The 22,388-nt window shown below is 35.1% G+C and overlaps 2 protein-coding genes across 7 annotated transcripts in view; both read left to right on the top strand.

The window, feature by feature from the left end:
- The window catches only part of sdsl (serine dehydratase-like), a 29,977-nt gene extending 28,024 nt beyond the window's left edge, over positions 1 to 1,953 (top strand). For 2 of the 3 annotated variants that reach the window (XM_061886335.1, XM_061886333.1), the window contains exon 9: positions 1,706 to 1,953. In XM_061886335.1, coding sequence (XP_061742319.1) covers positions 1,706 to 1,812 — 107 coding nt within the window. In that variant the 3' untranslated portion in view covers positions 1,813 to 1,953. The remainder of the gene's footprint in view (positions 1 to 1,705) is intronic. The other variant, XM_061886334.1, reaches the window with a different exon arrangement.
- Positions 1,809 to 22,388, top strand: part of syt14a (synaptotagmin XIVa) — an 84,329-nt gene continuing 63,749 nt past the window's right edge. For 2 of the 4 annotated variants that reach the window (XM_061886319.1, XM_061886318.1), the window contains exons 1-2: positions 1,809 to 1,824; positions 13,908 to 13,948. In XM_061886319.1, the coding sequence (XP_061742303.1) occupies positions 13,936 to 13,948 (13 nt within the window). In that variant the 5' untranslated portion in view covers positions 1,809 to 1,824; positions 13,908 to 13,935. Of the gene's footprint in view, positions 1,825 to 13,907; positions 13,949 to 22,388 lie in introns of those variants that run through there. The other 2 variants (XM_061886320.1, XM_061886321.1) reach the window with 1 other exon arrangement.

The following is a 22,388-nucleotide window of genomic DNA, read 5'->3' as shown; positions in this document are numbered from 1 at the left end:
CATCAGTCCAGAGAAGGCGTCTCCACTGCTCTAGAGTCCAGTGGCGACGTGCTTTACACCCCTGCATCCCACGCTTTGCATTGGACTTGGTGATGTACGGCTTAGATGCAGCTGCCCGGCCATGGAAACCCATTCCGTGAAGCTCCCTGCGTGCTATACATCCAACACAATTTCCCAACTCATATGGAAACGGGGTTTGTAGTTTGAAAAACATGACACTAGTCGGTCATTTGATGAAACATTTGACTTGAGGACCGGACTAAAAATTATTATCTCCGTTGTCAAACATGCGGCCCACGGGCCTGAACACCTTCAGTCCGGCCCGCCACATGAGTTTGCCAAGTGGAAGACCTGCTCAGTGGCCTAGTGGTTAGAGCAGGGGCTTTTCAATTGACCAAGTCGAGGAGATCTACCTCATTCCTATTTATAATTTATATTTATTTATTTATGAAAGAGACATTTTTGTTAACAAGTTAATGGTGTTTAATGATAATACAAGCATGTTTAACACACATAGATTCCTTTCTTTCATGAAGACAAGAATATAAGTTGGTGTATCACCTGATTCTGATGACTTGCATTGATTGGAATTAGACAGTGGTGCTGATAGCGTCCGCATTTTCAAATGGAGGAGAAAAAAAGTGGTCCTTTCTGTCCAATACCACATGAAAGTGGTTGGATTTGGCATCTCATTTGTCCAACTTGCATACTCCTTTTTAAACACTTTGTTATGAGAGTAGCATATGTGTGTGGCCCTTTAATGTCTGGCAGCAGGTGAGTGACGTCAGTGACTGTGCGGGTGGGCAAGCAAGTGAGAAATACATTGGCATCAAACTCCGTAGCTTGCTAGCTTTCTGAGACTCTTATTTTGTTAGCACAGGCAGGATGAAACAGGTCTTTTATGGTGAAGACAGGAACTGTGCAGTCGGTCTTTAGAGTTTTGACAGTAGGTACGGAGTCTCTAGAAATAAAATGTGTTTCTCTGCGTCCGCCCTGATAGTGATTTTTTTCTTAAATATGAGCTCGCAGCAGCCAGCGTCATCTCACAAGATCCTCGGGTGCCGAGAATGTCAAACAACTGACGAAAGTGAAGTCTTGGTATGATTGATGATTGCTCATTTTTATGTACATTTTTTAATGCCTGGCTTGAGATCGACTGACACACCCTCCGAGATCGACCAGTCGATCGCGATCGACGTAATGGGCACCCCTGGGTTAGAGTGTCCGCCCTGAGATGGGTAGGTTGTGAGTTCAAACCCCGGCAGAGTCATACCAAAGACGATAAAAACGGGAGCCGTTACCTCCCTGCTTGGCACTCAGCATTAAGGCTTGGATTTGGGGTGAAATCACAAACAAAAAAAGATTCCCGGGCGCTGCCACCGCTGCTGCTCACTGCTCCCCTCACCTCCCAGGGGGTGATCAAGGGTGATGGGTCAAATGCAGAGGATCATTTCACCACACCTAGTGTGTTTGTGACAATCATTGTTCAGTGCTAAAAAGTGGAATATGGAGGTGTGACGCTACAAGAGCATAAAGGTGCTGTAGCACTTTGATCTGGATCACATGTGATGAATGAGCACTAGGACGTGCTGGCATCCATCAGTTTTCTACCACTTGTCCCTTTTGGGGTCGCAGGCGGTGCTGGAGCCTATCTCAGCTGCTTGATGACAACATTTTGACATGTTGATTATCTGTCTGATTTCAGGGCGTGTAGCGGCCCACCCGGGCCCCCTGCTGGTCATCGTGTGTGGGGGCAGCGGCATCGACCTGGAGCAGCTCTTCCTGCTCAAACGCAAACTGGAGAAAGAATAACCTAGTTGCACGGTAACATTAAGCATTATCACAGTTTTATACCATCTAAACTAGTATCGCCTAATAAAATATTCATTATTTTACTTTTTAGGGAGACCTAATTTCGCCTATTTGGGTTAAAAATATTTTTTGCAAACCAAATGATGTGTTGTTGAGTGTCGCTGCTGTCTAGAGCTCGGCAGAGTAACCATGTAATACTCTTCCATGTCAGTAGGTGGCAGCAGGTAGCCAATTGCTTTGTAGATGTCTGGAACAGTGGGAGGCAGTGTGCAGGTAAAAAAAAGTATCTAATGCTTAAACCAAAAATAAACAAAAGGTGAGTGTCCCTAAGAAAAGGCATTGAAGCTTAGGGAAGGCTATGCAAAACCAAACTAAAACTGAACTGGCTACAAAGTAAAGAAAAACAATTCTGGACGACAGCAAAGACTTACTGTGGAGCAAAGACGGCGTCCACAATATACATCCGAACATGACATGACAGTCAACAATGTCCCCACAAAGAAGGATAAAAACAACTGAATAGTCTTAAAAGGGGAACATTATCACAATTTCAGAAGGGTTAAAACCAATAAAAATCAGTTCCCAGTGGCTTATTTTACCTTTTGAATTTTTTTTCAAAATTTTACCCGTCCCGGAATATCCCTAAAAAAGGCTTTAAAGTGCTTGATTTTTGCTATTTCCTTAAGCCACTGTCCATTTCCCTGTGACGTCACATAGCGATTCCAATACAAACAATATAGCGACATTAGCTCGGATTCAGACTCGGATTTCAGCGGCTTAAGCGATTCAACAGATTACGCATGTATTGAAACGGATGGTTGGAGTATGGAGGCAGATAGCGAAATTGAAATTGAAGAAGAAACTGAAGCTATTGAGCAAATAGCTATTGACGCTATTCGGCCATGCATGTCTGCCTCAGCATCGCCGGTAAAATGTGCAGACCAACCGATCAGGACTTTCGCATTGACACTGGATCAACTTAAATCCGTCGATTGGTAAGTGTTTGTTTCGCATTAAATGTGGGGTGGAAGGAAACGCTGGATGTAAATATAGTTTCAAATGTACATACAGCTTGCCTAAATAGCATGTTAGCATCGTTTAGCTGGCAGTCATACCGCGACCAAATACGTCTGATTAGCACATAAGTCAATAACATCAACAACACTCACCTTTGTGATTTCGTTGACTTTATCGTTGGGAATGCATCTGCTTCGAGTGTCGCAGGATATCCAGACATTTTTGCCATCTCTGTCGTAGCATCGCCGGTAAAAACCAAACGGGGGACTTTTGCATCTCTTGACACTGGAGCAACTTCAATCCGTCGATTTCTAAGTGTTTGTTTGGCATTAAATGTGGATGGAGGGAAAGGCTAGATGAAAAATATAGCTACAAATGAGGCATAATGCTGCAATATGTACACACAGCTAGCCTAAATAGCATGTTAGCATCGATTAGCATGCCGTGCTAAACGATACACATTCTACGTAAATTAACTTGTATCCGTCCCTGATCGTGTTGTGACATCCTCCAACAACACACTGACGAGGGATGATGTCTCCAAGGTATCGGAAAACAGACGAAAAAACGGGAAATAACAGAGCTGATTTGACTCGATGCGTGTGATGTGGTAGGGAAAAATGGCATTCAGTACCGATGTGACGTCACGTTCTGATGTCGTCGCTCAGAAAGGCGTTTAATTCGCCAAAATTCACCCATTTAGAGTTCGAAAATCGGTTAAAAAAGTATATGGTCTTTTTTCTGCAACATCAAGGTATATATCGACGCTTACATAGGTCTGCTGATAATGTTCCCCTTGAATTCCTAAAACAAAGTACATGCGAGGAAATATCGCTCGAAAGAAGACATGAAACTGCTACAGGAAAGTACCAAAAATAGAGGAAAAAACGCCAAAATCGAAGCGCAAGACAAGAAGTAAAACACTACACACAGGAAAACAGCAAAAAAATGAAAATAAGTCAGGGTGTGATGTGACAGTACACCTACTTTGAGACAAGAGCTATAGTCATGCATGCTTTAAAGTCATATCCAACAATCGCGAAAACAACCTTTTACTAAATTTTGTTTTTTTATGATTTCTGCTGGTGGTGTTTCAACGCAAAAAATGTGCCTTGGCTCAAAAAAGGTTGAAAAACACTGATTTAGTCAACATAAATAACTCACATCAAGTCTGTACATGTGGTTTACTCAGATAATACACACTCATACCAAATATATGTACAGTATATATATATATATATATATATATACATATATATATATATATATATGTGTGTATCTATATGTATATACACGTGTGTGTATGTATGAAACCCAAAAGCAGTGAAGTTGTCACCTTGTGTAAATGGTAAATAAAAAGAGAATACAACAAATCATTTTCAACTTATATTCAATGGAATAGACTGCAAAGACAAGATATTTCATGTTCACACTGGTAAAGTTTGTTATTTTTTGCAAATATTAGCTCATTTGGAATTTGATGCCTGCTTCATGTTTCAAAAAAGCTGGCACAAGTGGCAAAAACGACTGAGAAAGTTGAAGAATGCTCATCAAACACTTATTTGGAACATCCCACAGGTGAACAGGCTAATTGGGAACAGGTGGGTGCCATGATTGGCTATAAAAGCAGCTTCCATGAAATGCTCAGTCGTTCACAAACAAGGATGGGGTGAGGGTCACCACTTTGTAAGCAAAATTGTCAAACAGTTTAAGGACAACATTTCTCAAGCAGCTATTGCAAGGAATTTAGGGATTTCACCATCTACGCTGCGTAATATCATCAAAATGTTCAGAGAATCTGGAGAAATCACTGCACATAAGCCATGATATTACACACCTCTGATCCCTCAGGAGGTACTGCATCAAAAAGGTATTGTCTGTAGAATTTTGAGGACAAAAATGGCAGTTAATACCTTCCACATGCACTGTATGGACCAGAAAAGCCTATTTTGTTTAATAGTTAATTGAGGATTAAATACGATTATACAAATATTTATCTTAAACATTTTAGTGATATTTATTTAACAATAAAAGAACATAACAAAAAAAACTAGATTTTTACACAAAATATCTATTATTTTTTTATGCAATTTTGCTGAAGTACCCAGACTTAGAGACTACTTTTTTTTATTTTCTTTTTTTTTTTTTTACATTTATTTAAAATCAGTTAACAGATTTGCCCACATGGTGGAGTCCTAGTCCACTATCCTGGAAAACTAAAACCAAACACTGAATCCACTCCTGCCCTCTTTCTTATATAATATAATTATATAATTATATATATAAATATATATATATATATATATATATATATATATATATATATATATATAGAGAGAGAGAGAGAGAGTAGTGGTCTATATAACTCATATTATAGTAATAGTATAGTTATATTGACCACTACTCCATATGTAAAATATGACTTATATTGACCACTACTCCATATGTAGAATAATACTTATATTGACCACTACTCCATATGTAGAATAATACTTATATTGACCACTACTCCATATGTACAGTAAAATATGAGTTATATTGACCACTACTCCATATGTAGAATAATACTTATATTGACCACTACTCCATATGTACAGTAAAATATGAGTTATATTGACCACTACTCCATATGTAAAATATGACTTATATTGACCACTACTCCATATGTAAAATAATACTTATATTGACCATTACTCCATATGTAAAATATGACTTATATTGACCACTACTCCATATGTAAAATATGACTTATATTGACCACTACTCCATATGTAAAATATGAGTTACATTGACCACTACTCCATATGTAGAATAATACTTATATTGACCACTACTCCATATGTAGAATAATACTTATATTGACCACTACTCCATATGTACAGTAAAATATGAGTTATATTGACCACTACTCCATATGTAAAATATGACTTATATTGACCACTACTCCATATGTAAAATAATACTTATATTGACCACTACTCCATATGTAAAATATGACTTATATTGACCACTACTCCATATGTAAAATATGACTTATATTGACCACTACTCCATATGTAAAATATGAGTTACATTGACCACTACTCCATATGTAGAATAATACTTATATTGACCACTACTCCATATGTAGAATAATACTTATATTGACCACTACTCCATATGTAGAATAATACTTATATTGACCACTACTCCATATGTACAGTAAAATATGAGTTATATTGACCACTACTCCATATGTAAAATAATACTTGTATTGACCACTACTCCATATGTAGAATAATACTTGTATTGACCACTACTCCATTAGTAAAATAATACTTGTATTGACCACTACTCCATATGTAGAATAATACTTGTATTGACCACTACTCCATATGTAGAATAATACTTATATTGACCACTACTCCATATGTAAAATAATACTTATATTGACCACTACTCCATATGTAGAATAATACTTATATTGACCACTACTCCATATGTAAAATAATACTTATATTGACCACTACTCCATATGTAGAATAATACTTATATTGACCACTACTCCATATGTAAAATAATACTTGTATTGACCACTACTCCATATGTAGAATAATACTTGTATTGACCACTACTCCATATGTAGAATAATACTTATATTGACCACTACTCCATATGTAGAATAATACTTATATTGACCACTACTCCATATGTAAAATAATACTTATATTGACCACTACTCCATATGTAGAATAATACTTATATTGACCACTACTCCATATGTACAGTAAAATATGAGTTATATTGACCACTACTCCATATGTAAAATAATACTTGTATTGACCACTACTCCATATGTAGAATAATACTTATATTGACCACTACTCCATATGTAGAATATGACTTATATTGACCACTACTCCATATGTAGAATAATACTTATATTGACCACTACTCCATATGTACAGTAAAATATGAGTTATATTGACCACTACTCCATATGTAAAATAATACTTGTATTGACCACTACTCCATATGTAGAATAATACTTATATTGACCACTACTCCATATGTAAAATAATACTTGTATTGACCACTACTCCATATGTAGAATAATACTTATATTGACCACTACTCCATATGTAAAATAATACTTATATTGACCACTACTCCATATGTAGAATAATACTTATATTGACCACTACTCCATATGTAAAATAATACTTATATTGACCACTACTCCATATGTAGAATAATACTTATATTGACCACTACTCCATATGTAAAATAATACTTGTATTGACCACTACTCCATATGTAGAATAATACTTATATTGACCACTACTCCATATGTAAAATAATACTTATATTGACCACTACTCCATATGTAGAATAATACTTATATTGACCACTACTCCATATGTAAAATAATACTTATATTGACCACTACTCCATATGTAGAATAATACTTATATTGACCACTACTCCATATGTAAAATAATACTTGTATTGACCACTACTCCATATGTAGAATAATACTTGTATTGACCACTACTCCATATGTAGAATAATACTTATATTGACCACTACTCCATATGTAGAATAATACTTATATTGACCACTACTCCATATGTAGAATAATACTTATATTGACCACTACTCCATATGTAAAATAATACTTATATTGACCACTACTCCATATGTACAGTAAAATATGAGTTATATTGACCACTACTCCATATGTAAAATAATACTTGTATTGACCACTACTCCATATGTAGAATAATACTTGTATTGACCACTACTCCATATGTAGAATAATACTTATATTGACCACTACTCCATATGTAGAATAATACTTATATTGACCACTACTCCATATGTACAGTAAAATATGAGTTATATTGACCACTACTCCATATGTACAGTAAAATATGAGTTATATTGACCACTACTCCATATGTAAAATATGACTTATATTGACCACTACTCCATATGTAAAATAATACTTATATTGACCATTACTCCATATGTAAAATATGACTTATATTGACCACTACTCCATATGTAAAATATGACTTATATTGACCACTACTCCATATGTAAAATATGAGTTACATTGACCACTACTCCATATGTAGAATAATACTTATATTGACCACTACTCCATATGTAGAATAATACTTATATTGACCACTACTCCATATGTAGAATAATACTTATATTGACCACTACTCCATATGTACAGTAAAATATGAGTTATATTGACCACTACTCCATATGTAAAATATGACTTATATTGACCACTACTCCATATGTAAAATAATACTTATATTGACCACTACTCCATATGTAAAATATGACTTATATTGACCACTACTCCATATGTAAAATATGACTTATATTGACCACTACTCCATATGTAAAATATGAGTTACATTGACCACTACTCCATATGTAGAATAATACTTATATTGACCACTACTCCATATGTAGAATAATACTTATATTGACCACTACTCCATATGTAGAATAATACTTATATTGACCACTACTCCATATGTACAGTAAAATATGAGTTATATTGACCACTACTCCATATGTAAAATAATACTTGTATTGACCACTACTCCATATGTAGAATAATACTTGTATTGACCACTACTCCATATGTAAAATAATACTTGTATTGACCACTACTCCATATGTAGAATAATACTTGTATTGACCACTACTCCATATGTAGAATAATACTTATATTGACCACTACTCCATATGTAAAATAATACTTGTATTGACCACTACTCCATATGTAAAATAATACTTATATTGACCACTACTCCATATGTAGAATAATACTTATATTGACCACTACTCCATATGTAGAATAATACTTATATTGACCACTACTCCATATGTACAGTAAAATATGAGTTATATTGACCACTACTCCATATGTAAAATATGACTTATATTGACCACTACTCCATATGTAAAATAATACTTATATTGACCATTACTCCATATGTAAAATATGACTTATATTGACCACTACTCCATATGTAAAATATGAGTTATATTGACCACTACTCCATATGTAAAATATGAGTTACATTGACCACTACTCCATATGTAAAATATGACTTATATTGACCACTACTCCATATGTAAAATATGAGTTACATTGACCACTACTCCATATGTAAAATATGACTTATATTGACCACTACTCCATATGTAAAATATGAGTTACATTGACCACTACTCCATATGTAAAATATGACTTATATTGACCACTACTCCATATGTAAAATATGAGTTATATTGACCACTACTCCATATGTAAAATATGAGTTACATTGACCACTACTCCATATGTAAAATATGACTTATATTGACCACTACTCCATATGTAAAATATGAGTTACATTGACCACTACTCCATATGTAAAATATGACTTATATTGACCACTACTCCACATGTAAAATATGACTTACATTGACCACTACTCCATATGTAAAATATGAAGATACACACTCCCTTCTTCACTTGCTGTTATTTTTAGCTGCAGCTGCTCACATGTCCTCAGCTGCTCTCATCGCTGCATCTCCATCTTGTTGTCATAGTAATGCTTCCTCGCAGCCTTTAGAAGGATCTAGAAGCTGCAAGATTCAGGATGTCATTGATCAGGTGTGAGGAACCATGTGGCCACACGTGGAACTAAGGATTCTCCTCAGTGTCTCATCACATGGCTTGTTGTCCAGAAAGCAACATTACCAGCATGTAATTGTTCCATGAGAGAACACATGGAATATATTCATGTGCTCATAAGACATGTACATAACCAAAAAGCGGTCTACATGTGCTTCTTTTGTGTTCATGTGGTGTTTTTGCTGCAGAAAACAACAACATTCCTGCAGACTGCATAATTATTTATGAGTCTAATGTTATGTTTCCCCCCCATGGAGAGAGTAAATGTATTCTAAGTATCTTCTATATTGACTTGTTTGGTGCTGCTCCATGTCAAGATTAGATCTGTTATGGGTCACACTCCTGCCGTGATGAGCCACTTGCCTTCAGAAGCCAGCGCGTCTTGAGATCCAGTGCCAGAACCTAGCTCCTTGTACCAGTACAGTAAGCCCACACTTCTCCAGCCTTCTCCTACCTCTCTCCCCGTGCTCCCTCCCCGTCATCTTCACTGTCTGGTGTTGTGTCGTCCTCCTGCTTCCTGTCGTCGTCGTCGAGCTGTGTGTCTCGTCTCCCTGGATCCCCTCTGGACTTCCTCTTCCTTTATATATTTGTGTGTGTGTGTGCGTGCGTGCGTGCGTATGTACATACATATATATGTACATGTGTACATGTATATATATATACATGTGTGTATATATATATATATATCAATCAATCAATCAATGTTTACTTATATAGCCCTAAATCACTAGTGTCTCAAAGGGCTGCACAAACCACCACGACATCCTCGGTAGGCCCACATAAGGGCAAGGAAAACTCACACCCAGTGGGACATCGGTGACAATGATGACCCAGTGGGACGTCGGTGACAATAATGACTATGAGAACCTTGGAGAGGAGGAAAGCAATGGATGTCGAGCGGGTCTAACATGATACTGTGAAAGTTCAATCCACAATGGATCCAACACAGTCGCGAGAGTCCAGTCCAAAGCGGATCCAACACAGCAGCGAGAGTCCCCAACACAGCAGCGAGAGTCCCGTTCACAGCGGAGCCAGCAGGAAACCATCCCAAGCGGAGGCGGATCACCAGCGCAGAGATGTCCCCAGCCGATACAGAGGCAAGCAGTACATGGCCACCGGATCGGACCGGACCCCCTCCACACGGGAGAGTGGGACATAGAAGAAAAAGAAAAGAAACGGCAGATCAACTGGTCTAAAAAGGGGAGTCTATTTAAAGGCTAGAGTATACAGATGAGTTTTAAGGTGAGACTTAAATGCTTCTACTGAGGTGGCATCTCGAACTGTTACCGGGAGGGCATTCCAGAGTACTGGAACCCAAACGGAAAACGCTCTATAGCCCGCAGACTTTTTTTGGGCTCTAGGAATCACTAACAAGCCGGAGTCCTTTGAATGCAGATTTCTTGCCGGGACATATGGTACAATACAATCGGCAAGATAGGATGGAGCTAGACCGTGTAGTATTTTATACCTAAGTAGTAAAACCTTAAAGTCACATCTTAAGTGCACAGGAAGCCAGTGCAGGTGAGCCAGTATAGGTATATATGTATGTATATATGTATATAAAGGTATATACAGTACAGGCGTAATGTGATCAAACTTTCTTGTTCTTGTCAAAAGTCTAGCAGCCGCATTTTGTACCAACTGTAATCTTTTAATGCTAGACATAGGGAGACCCGAAAATAATATGTTACAGTAATCGAGGCGAGACGTAACAAACGCATGGATAATAATCTCAGCGTCTTTAGTGGACAGAATGGAGCGAATTTTAGCGATATTACGAAGATGAAAGAAGGCCGTTTTAGTAACGCTTTTAAACATATGTACATGTGTATATATATTAGGGGTGTGGGAAAAATTTGATTCGAATACGAATCATGATTCTCACGTTGTGCGATTCAGAATCAATTCTCATTTAAAAAAAAAACTTTTATTTTTTTTATTTTTTATTCTTTTTTATGTTTTATTTTTATCAATCCAACAAACCACTACACAGCAATACAATAACAATGCAATCCAATTCCAAAACCAAACCTGACCAAGCAACACGCTGAACTGCAATAAACAGAGCAATTGAAAGGTGATTTGAAGAATCCAAACAATGATTTGCAAATCATTGTATTCCGTTTATATTTACATCCAACACAATTTCCCAACTCCTATGGAAACGGGGTTTGTATATATGTGTGTGTATGTTTATATATATATGTATATATATATATACATATATATATATATATATATATATATATATATATATATATATATATATATATATATATATATATATATATATATATATATCCAGCATTCTCTTTTTGTTTACCTTGTAGCCAGTTCAGTTTTGCTTTCGTTTTGCATAGCCTTCCCTAAACTTCAGTGCCTTTTCCTTTTGTTCATTTTTGATTTAATCATCGGAGACCATTTTACTTGCACGCCGTCTCCCGCTGTGCTCTGCGTATCGGGATCACGACAAACCATCCTTGATGCATTCCGACTTCTACTGCCACCTACTGGTATGGAGTTTTACACGGTTAACCTGCCGCGCTCTAGACACTCGACAACAAATATTTGCAGATTTTATTTATTGATTTGCAAAAAATATTTTCTGGACCAATTAGGGGAAGTTGCACAATTTCCCTCAGCACACCAGACAAAAACACTGATCAAAAGGACCACTTAAATTGTTATTTAATAAACAAGCATTTTAATGATTATTTTATAAACGACGGTTTTTCATTATTATTTTAAAAACGACCATTTTCATTATTATTTTATAAACGACCATTTTTAATTGTTATTTTATAAACAACCATTTTAATTATTATTTTATAAACGACTATTTTTAATTATTATTTTATAAACAACCGTTTTCATTATTATTTTAAAAACGACCATTTTAATTATTATTTTATAAACGACCATTTTTAATTATTTTATAAACTACCATTTTAATTTTTATTTTATAAACTACCATTTTAATTACTATTTTATAAATGACCCTTTTTAATTAGTATTTTATAAATGACAATTTTTAATTATTTTATAAACGACCATTTTTAATTATTTTATAAACTACCATTTTTAATTATTAATTAATAAATGCCCCTTTTTAATTATTTTATAAACGACCATTTTTAATTATTTTATAAACTACCATTTTTAATTATTAATTAATAAACGCCCCTTTTTAATTATTTTATAAACGACCATTTTTTATTATTTCATAAGCGACCATTTTAATTATTATTTTATAAACGACCATTTTAATTATTTTATAAACGACCATTTTTTATTATATTTTAAACAACCATTTTTAATTATTATTTTATAAACGACCATTTTTAATTATCATTTTATAAACGACCTTTTTACGACCATTTTCAAATATTTTATAAACGACCATTTTCAATTATTTTTTTATAAACGACAATTTTAATTACTATTTTATAAACGACCATTTTTGAGTATTATTCTATAAACGACCATATTTAATTATTTTGTAAACAACCATTTTAATTATTTTATAAACGACCATTTTTATTATTTTATAAACGACCATTTTAATTATTATTTTTTATAAACGACCATTTTTAGTTATTTTATAAACGACCATTTTTTATTATTTTGCAAACAACCATTTTAATTATTTTATAAACGACCATTTTTATTATTATTTTATAAACGACCATTTTAATTATTATTTTTTATAAACGACCATTTTTAGTTATTTTATAAACGACCATTTTTCATTATTTTGTAAACAACCATTTTAATTATTTTATAAACGACCATTTTAATTATTATTTTTATAAACGACCATTTTTATTATTATTTTATAAAAGACTGTTTTTAATTATTATTTTATAAAAGACCGTTTTTATTTATTATTTTATAAACGACCATTTTAATTATTATTTCGTAAAAGACCTTTTTTTTTTTTATAAACGATCATTTTTAATTATTATTTTATAAACGAAAACTTTTAATTATTATTTTATAGACGAACATTTTTAAATGATTATTTTATAAAGGACAATTTTTTATTTTTTATAAACGGTCATTTTTAATTATTATTTTATAAACGACCACTTTTAATTATTATTTTATAAAAGACTGTTTTTATTTATTATTTTATAAACGACCATTTTTTTTATAAACGATCATTTTAATTATTTTATAAACAACCATTTTAATTATTATTTATATAAACGACCATTGTAATTATTTTATTAACAACCATTTTAATGATTATTTTATAAACGACCATTTTTAATGATTATTTATAATGAATGGATGGGAGCCCCCTCTGACCCCCCCCCGCTCTGACTTGCAGTGGTCCGCCCCTCACAACCCCCCCCCCCCCCCCGACCCCCCTTCTTCCCCACAGGCGGTGGTATGATCCAAACACAAACAACATGGCGGCTGATGGTAAGTCTGCTCTGTCTTCCTTTCCACTCCGTGACAATGACACGCGTGTGGTTATGTGTGTGGACATGGTGGTGTTGGAACGCTGTTTACATTGTCACCTTTGAAGGCGGTAGAAGTTTATATGTCGCTCATTTAGTGTGAGATTGTGACTGACTTAATTGGTGCTGAAGGAGACACTTCCACCTTTACCTTGAAAACACTCATCTTTGTTTTAATATTTGTATTTTTGTCACTAAAACACTCATCTTTGTTTTAATATTTGTATGTTTGTCACTAAAACACTCATCTTTGTTTATTTTAATATCTGTATGTTTGTCACTAAAACACTCATCTTTGTTTATTTTAATATTTGTATGTTTGTCACTAAAACACTCCATCCATCCATTTCCTACCGCTTATTCCCTTTGTTTATTTTAATATTTGTATGTTTGTCACTAAAACACTCATCTTTGTTAATTTTAATATTTGTATGTTTGTCACGAAAACACTCCATCCATCTATTTCCACCGCTTATTCCCTTTGTTTATTTTAATATTTGTATGTTTGTCACTAAAACACTCATCTTTGTTTATTTTAATATTTGTATGTTTGTCACTAAAACACTCATCTTTGTTGTTTATTTTAATATTTGTGTTTGTCACTAAAAAACTCATGTTGTTTATTTTAATATGTGTATGTTTGTCACTAAAGCACTCATGTTTGTTGTTTATTTATTTAAATTTTTATATGTTTGTCACTAAAACACTCATGTTTGTTGTTTATTTTAATATTTGTATGTTTGTCACTAAAACACTCATGTTTGTTGTTTATTTTAATGTTTGTTTGTCACTAAAACACTCTTGTTTGTTGTTTATTTTAATTCACTAAAACACTCATGTTTCTTGTTTATTTTAATATGTATATGTTTTTCACTAAAACACTCATGTTTGTTTATTTTAATATTTGTATTTTTGACACTAAAACACTCATGTTTGTTGTTTATTTTAATATTTGTATGTTTGTCACTAAAACACTCATGTTTGTTCTTTATTTTAATATTTGTATGTTTGTCACTAAACACTCATCTTTGTTGTTTATTTTAATATTTGTATGTTTGTCACTAAAACACTCATGTTTGTTGTTTGTTTTATTGTTTGTATGTTTGTCACTTAAAACACTCATCTTTGTTGTTTATTTTAATATTTGTATGTTTGTCACTAAAACACTCATGTTTATTTTAATATTTGTATGTTTGTCACTAAAGCACTCATGTCTGTTGTTTATTTTAATATTTGTATGTTTGTCACTAAAACACTCGTTGTTTATTTTAATATTTGTATGTTTGTCACTAAAACACTCATGTTTATTTCAATATTTGTATGTTTGTCACTAAAACACTCATGTTATTTATTTTAATATTTTTATGGTTATCACTAAACACATGTTTGTTGTTTATTTTAATATTTGTATGTTTGTCACCAAAACCCTTATGATGTTTATTTTAATATTTGTATGTTTGTCACTAAAACACTCATGTTTATTTTAATATTTGTATGTTTGTCACTAAAGCACTCATGTCTGTTGTTTATTTTAATATTTGTATGTTTGTCACTAAAAACACTCGTTTATTTTAATATTTGTATGTTTGTCACTAAAACACTCATGTTTATTTCAATATTTGTATGTTTGTCACTAAAACACTCATGTTATTTATTTTAATATTTTTATGGTTATCACTAAACACATGTTTGTTGTTTATTTTAATATTTTATGTTTGTCACTAAAACCCTTATGATGTTTATTTTAATATTTGTATGTTTGTCACTAAAACCCTCATGTTTATTTTAATATTTGTATGTTTGTCACTAAAACTCTCATGTTTGTTGTTTATTTTAATATTTGTATGTTTTTTACTAAAACACTCATGTTTGTTGTTTGTTTTATTGTTTGTATGTTTGTCACTTAAAACACTCATCTTTGTTGTTTATTTTAATATTTGTATGTTTGTCACTAAAACACTCATGTTTATTTTAATATTTGTATGTTTGTCACTAAAGCACTCATGTCTGTTGTTTATTTTAATATTTGTATGTTTGTCACTAAAACACTCGTTGTTTATTTTAATATTTGTATGTTTGTCACTAAAACACTCATGTTTATTTCAATATTTGTATGTTTGTCACTAAAACACTCATGTTATTTATTTTAATATTTTTATGGTTATCACTAAACACATGTTTGTTGTTTATTTTAATATTTGTATGTTTGTCACTAAAACCCTTATGATGTTTATTTTAATATTTGTATGTTTGTCACTAAAACCCTCATGTTTATTTTAATATTTGTATGTTTGTCACTAAAACACTCATGTTGTTGTTTATTTATTTTAATATTTGTATGTTTGTCACTAAAACACTCATGTTTGTTGTTTATTTTAATATTTGTATAATTGTCACTAAAACACTCATGTTTGTTGTTTATTTTAATATTTGTATGTTTTTTACTGAAACACTCATGTTGTTTATTTATTTTAATATTTGTATATTTGTCACTAAAACACTCATGTTTGTTGTTTGTTTTAATATTTGTATGTTTGTCAACAAACAAACGTGTGTGTGTGTGTGTGTGTGTGTAATATACCGTGGTTCCTTGAATAGCCGCCGGGGCGCTAATTAATTTAAAACCTCTTCTCACTCCTGCGTTTGTTCAAGGCATGCGGTAAAAGTAAGCAGGCGCTAATCATTTTAAAACCTCTTCTCACCCCTGTGCTTACCAATGGCATGCAGTAAAAAATTGAGTGTGATATAAAAATAAGAATAAAAAGGTAAAAAATTCTTCTGCGGCCGCGGCCCGGTGTTTGGGGACCACTGCTCTACAACCTGTCATCACGCCCACCTTTACACCATGCTATCTGCGTGCTGGTCGGACGCATGCATATCACTGCTTCTCATACGAGATTGCAATGCATACTTGGTCAACAGCCATACCTTTTACACTGATGGTTGTGATATAAACAACTTTAACACTCTTACTAATATGCGCCACACTCTGTGAACCCACACCAAGCACATTTCTGGAAAACATTGGCTCTGTAACACATTATAAATGCAACATAAGAATTACCCAGAATTCCAATGCATCCATGACTCTTGGCTATATTAAACACGCGCCGCCACCCCGCCCACCTCAACCGGCGCACAGAGGGGGGGGGGGGGGGGGGGGGGTGCTTGCGGGGTGTATAATATAGCCAAGAGTAGTGGATGCATTGGAATTCTGGGTAATTCTTATGTTGCGTTTATAATGTGTTACAGAGCCAATGTTCTCCGGAAATGTGTTTGGTGTGGGTTCACAGAGTTTGGCACATATTATTAAGAGTGTTAAAGTTGTTTTATATCACAACCATCAGTGTGATCTGTATGGCTGTGGAACAAGACTCCTGGTTTACACATAGTAAAAGCAAAAAAAAAACTCCGACATTTTGGAAATGACGACAGGGGAAGTGTCACTCGTGACGTCACGACTTTGACCCGGCGGTAAAAGTAAGCATGCGCTAATGAATTTGGGGAGCGAGTTTGACCCGGCAGTAATTCCAGGCAGGCGCATATTACATGCATGGCGGCTATTCAAGGAAATACGGTATATGTACAGGTATGTAATATACAGTGGGGCAAAAAAGTATTTATATCAGCCAGCGATTGTGCAAGTTCTCCCACTTAAAATGATGACAACTGTGAGAGACAGAATGTGGAAAAAAAATCCAGGAATTCACATTGTAGGATTTTTAAACAATTTATTTGTAAATGATGGTGGAAAATAAGTATTTGGTCAACCATTCAAAGCTCTCTCTGATGGAAGGAGGTTTTGGCTCCAAATCTCACGATACATGGCCCCATTCATTCTTTCCTTAACACGGATCAATCGTCCTGTCCCCTTAGCAGAAAAACAGCCCAAAGCATGATGTTTCCACTCCCATGCTTCACAGTAGGTATGGTGTTCTTGGGATGCAACTCAGTATTCTTCTTCCTCCAAACACGACAAGTTGAGTTTATACCAAAAAGTTATATTTCTGTTTCATCTGACCACAAGACATTCTCCCAATCCTCTGCTGTATCATCCATGTGCTCTCTGGCAAACTTCAGACGGGCCTGGACATGCACTGGCTTAAGCAGGGGGACACGTCTGGCACTGCAGGATGTGATTCCTGTCGGCGTAGTATGTTACTGATGGTAACCTTTGTTACTTTGGTCCCAGCTCTCTGCAGGTCATACACCAGGTCCCTTCGTGTGGTTCTGGGATTTTTGCTCACCGTTCTCATGAGATCTTGCGTGCAGCCCCAGATTGAGGGAGATTATCTTGTATGTCTTCCATTTTCTGATAATTGCTCCCACAGTTGATTTTTTCACACCAGGCTGCTTGCCTATTGTAGATTCACTCTTCCCAGTCTGGTGCGGGTCTACAATTATTTTCCTGGTGTCCTTCGACAGCTCTTTAGTCTTGGCCATGGTGGAGTTTGGAGTCTGACTGTTTGAGGCTGTGGACAGGTGTCTTTTATACAAATAACGAGTTCAAACAGGTTCCATTAATACAGGTAACGAGTGGAGGACAGAAGAGCTTCTTAAAGAAGAAGTTACAGGTCTGTGAGAGCCAGAGATCTTCCTTGTTTGAAGTGACCAAATACTTATTTTCCTCCATAATTTACAAATAAATTCTTAAAAATTCCTACAATGTGAATTCCTGGATTTTTTTTCCACATTCTGTCTCTCACAGTTGAAGTGTACCTATGATGAAAATTACAGACCTCTGTCATCATTTTAAGTGGGAGAACTTGCACAATCGCTGGCTGACTAAATACTTTTTTGCCCCACTGTGTGTGTGTATATATATATATATATATATATATATATATATATATATGTGTGTGTGTGTTAGTATTTGTTTACATGTCCCTTGGCAAGTTTCACTGCAATAAGGCACTTTTGGTAGCCATCCACAAGCTTCTGCTTGAATTTTTGACCACTCCTCTTGACAAAATTTGTGCAGTTCAGCTAAATGTGTTGCTTTTCTGACATGGACTTGTTTCTTCAGCATTGTCTACACGTTTAAGTCAGGACTTTGGGAAGACCATTCTAAAACCTTCATTCCAGCCTGATTTAGCCATTCCTTTACCACTTTTGAGGTGTGGTTTGGGTCATTGTCCTGTTGGAACACCCAACTCTGCCCAAGACCCAACCTCCGGGCTGATGGTTTTAGCTTGTCCTGAAGAATTTGGAGCTAATCCTCCTTTTTCATAGTCACATTTACTCTCTGTAAAGCAGCAGTACCACTGGCAGCAAAACAGGCCCAGAGCATAATACTACCACCACCATGCTTGACGGTAGGAATGGTGTTCCTGGGATTAAAGGCCTCACCTTTTCTCCTCCAAACATATTGCTGGGTATTGTGGCCAAACAGCTCCATTTTTGTTTCACCTGACCACAGAACTTTCCTCCAGAAGGTCTTATCATTGTCCATGTGATGTCATATGGAACAAAAATTACCCTTACACCTGCTCCCCTCACCTCCCAGGGGGTGAACAAGGGTGATGGGTCGAATGCAGAGGACACATTTCACCACACCTTGTGTGTGTGTGTGTGTGTGTGTGTGTGTGTGTGTGTGTGTGTGTGTGTGTGTGTGTGTGTGTGTGTGTGTGTGTGTGTGTGTGTGTGTGTGTGTGTGTGTGTTGGTACTTTCACGTTAACTTTAAGAGCGTATCTATTCGATACTACTATGATTACATGGATATTTTTTAATCATCACAAAATAATATTATATATTTTTATATAGTATACCAGTACTGGTATAATGTAAAATCCTAATACAAAGTCAGCACTGCAGTAGATTTCAAAAATATTTTATTATATCTCATTCTGGTGAACACCACACAAATATGTGCAAGCAAAGCCCATTTTGGGTTTTGTGGACTAGAATCATTTGTGTTTATCTATCTGTGAGAGTCAGCAAGAGACCCAGACGGCACACGGCAGGTAGAGAGCGTCTCTTTATAGAAACTGGGACACTTAAAAAAAAAAAAAAAAAAAAAAGTCAGACGTCTGCATTCTTTTTTTTGTGTGCAGTACCTGGCAATAGAAGGACTGCTATACTTCTCTGAAGAAGAGAGGCCATTATTACACTCTTCCCATGTTTTAAAGGTGCTATTCTCTACCCCATAAATAAATATGACTTATTTCTGTTGATGGTCATTCGGTGTTGACTCAGGTTGTGACATGACCTCACTGCACCAGACCAGACCAGACAGTAAAACCAGGTCAGATATTTAGAAATGACATCTAATGAAACAAAACAATGACTACTTGTTATTAGATCCACTATGGACTGGACTCTCACTATTATGTTGGATCCACTATGGACTGGACTCTCACTATTATGTTGGATCCACTATGGACTGGAATCTCACACTATTATGTTAGATCCACTATGGACTGGACTCTCACTATTATGTTAGATCCACTATGGACTGGACTCTCACTATTATGTTGGATCCACTATGGACTGGAATCTCACACTATTATGTTAGATCCACCATGGACTGGACTCTCACTATTATGTTGGATCCACTATGGACTGGAATCTCACACTATTATGTTAGATCCACTATGGACTGGACTCTCACTATTATGTTGGATCCACTATGGACTGGAATCTCACACTATTATGTTAGATCCACTATGGACTGGACTCACTATTATGTTAGATCCACTATGAACTGGACTCTCATTATTATGTTAGATCCACTATGGACTGGACTGTCACACTATTATGTTAGATCCACTATGGACTGGACTCTCACTGTTATGTTGGATCCACTATGGACTGGAATCTCACACTATTATGTTAGATCCACTATGGACTGGACTCTCACTATTATGTTGGATCCACTATGGACTGGAATCTCACACTATTATGTTAGATCCACTATGGACTGGACTCTCACTATTATGTTGGATCCACTATGGACTGGAATCTCACACTATTATGTTAGATCCACTATGGACTGGACTCTCACTATTATGTTGGATCCACTATGGACTGGAATCTCACACTATTATGTTAGATCCACTATGGACTGGACTCTCACTATTATGTTAGATCCACTATGAACTGGACTCTCATTATTATGTTAGATCCACTATGGACTGGACTGTCACACTATTATGTTAGATCCACTATGGACTGGACTCTCACTGTTATGTTGGATCCACTATGGACTGGAATCTCACACTATTATGTTAGATCCACTATGGACTGGACTCTCACTATTATGTTAGATCCACTATGAACTGGACTCTCATTATTATGTTAGATCCACTATGGACTGGACTCTCACACTATTATGTTAGATCCACTATGGACTGGACTCTCACTATTATGTTAGATCTAGTATGGACTGGACTCTCACACTATTATGTTAGATCCACTATGGACTGGACTCTCACTATTATGTTAGATCCACTATGAACTGGACTCTCATTATTATGTTAGATCCACTATGGACTGGACTCTCACTATTATGTTAGATCCACTATGGACTGGACTCTCACTATTATGTTGGATCCACTATGGACTGGAATCTCACACTATTATGTTAGATCCACTATGGACTGGACTCTCACTATTATGTTGGATCCACTATGGACTGGAATCTCACACTATTATGTTAGATCCACTATGGACTGGACTCTCACTATTATGTTGGATCCACTATGGACTGGAATCTCACACTATTATGTTAGATCCACTATGGACTGGACTCTCACTATTATGTTAGATCCACTATGAACTGGACTCTCATTATTATGTTAGATCCACTATGGACTGGACTGTCACACTATTATGTTAGATCCACTATGGACTGGACTCTCACTGTTATGTTGGATCCACTATGGACTGGAATCTCACACTATTATGTTAGATCCACTATGGACTGGACTCTCACTATTATGTTAGATCCACTATGGACTGGACTCTCACTATTATGTTGGATCCACTATGGACTGGAATCTCACACTATTATGTTAGATCCACTATGGACTGGACTCTCACTATTATGTTGGATCCACTATGGACTGGAATCTCACACTATTATGTTAGATCCACTATGGACTGGACTCTCACTATTATGTTGGATCCACTATGGACTGGAATCTCACACTATTATGTTAGATCCACTATGGACTGGACTCTCACTATTATGTTAGATCCACTATGAACTGGACTCTCATTATTATGTTAGATCCACTATGGACTGGACTGTCACACTATTATGTTAGATCCACTATGGACTGGACTCTCACTGTTATGTTGGATCCACTATGGACTGGAATCTCACACTATTATGTTAGATCCACTATGGACTGGACTCTCACTATTATGTTAGATCCACTATGAACTGGACTCTCATTAT

The sequence above is a fragment of the Nerophis ophidion genome, linkage group LG24, assembly GCF_033978795.1.
Source record: "Nerophis ophidion isolate RoL-2023_Sa linkage group LG24, RoL_Noph_v1.0, whole genome shotgun sequence".
NCBI classification, from domain to species: domain Eukaryota; kingdom Metazoa; phylum Chordata; class Actinopteri; order Syngnathiformes; family Syngnathidae; genus Nerophis; species Nerophis ophidion.
Note: the sequence above shows the minus strand (reverse complement) of the source record. Positions and strands in the feature narration are given on the sequence as shown.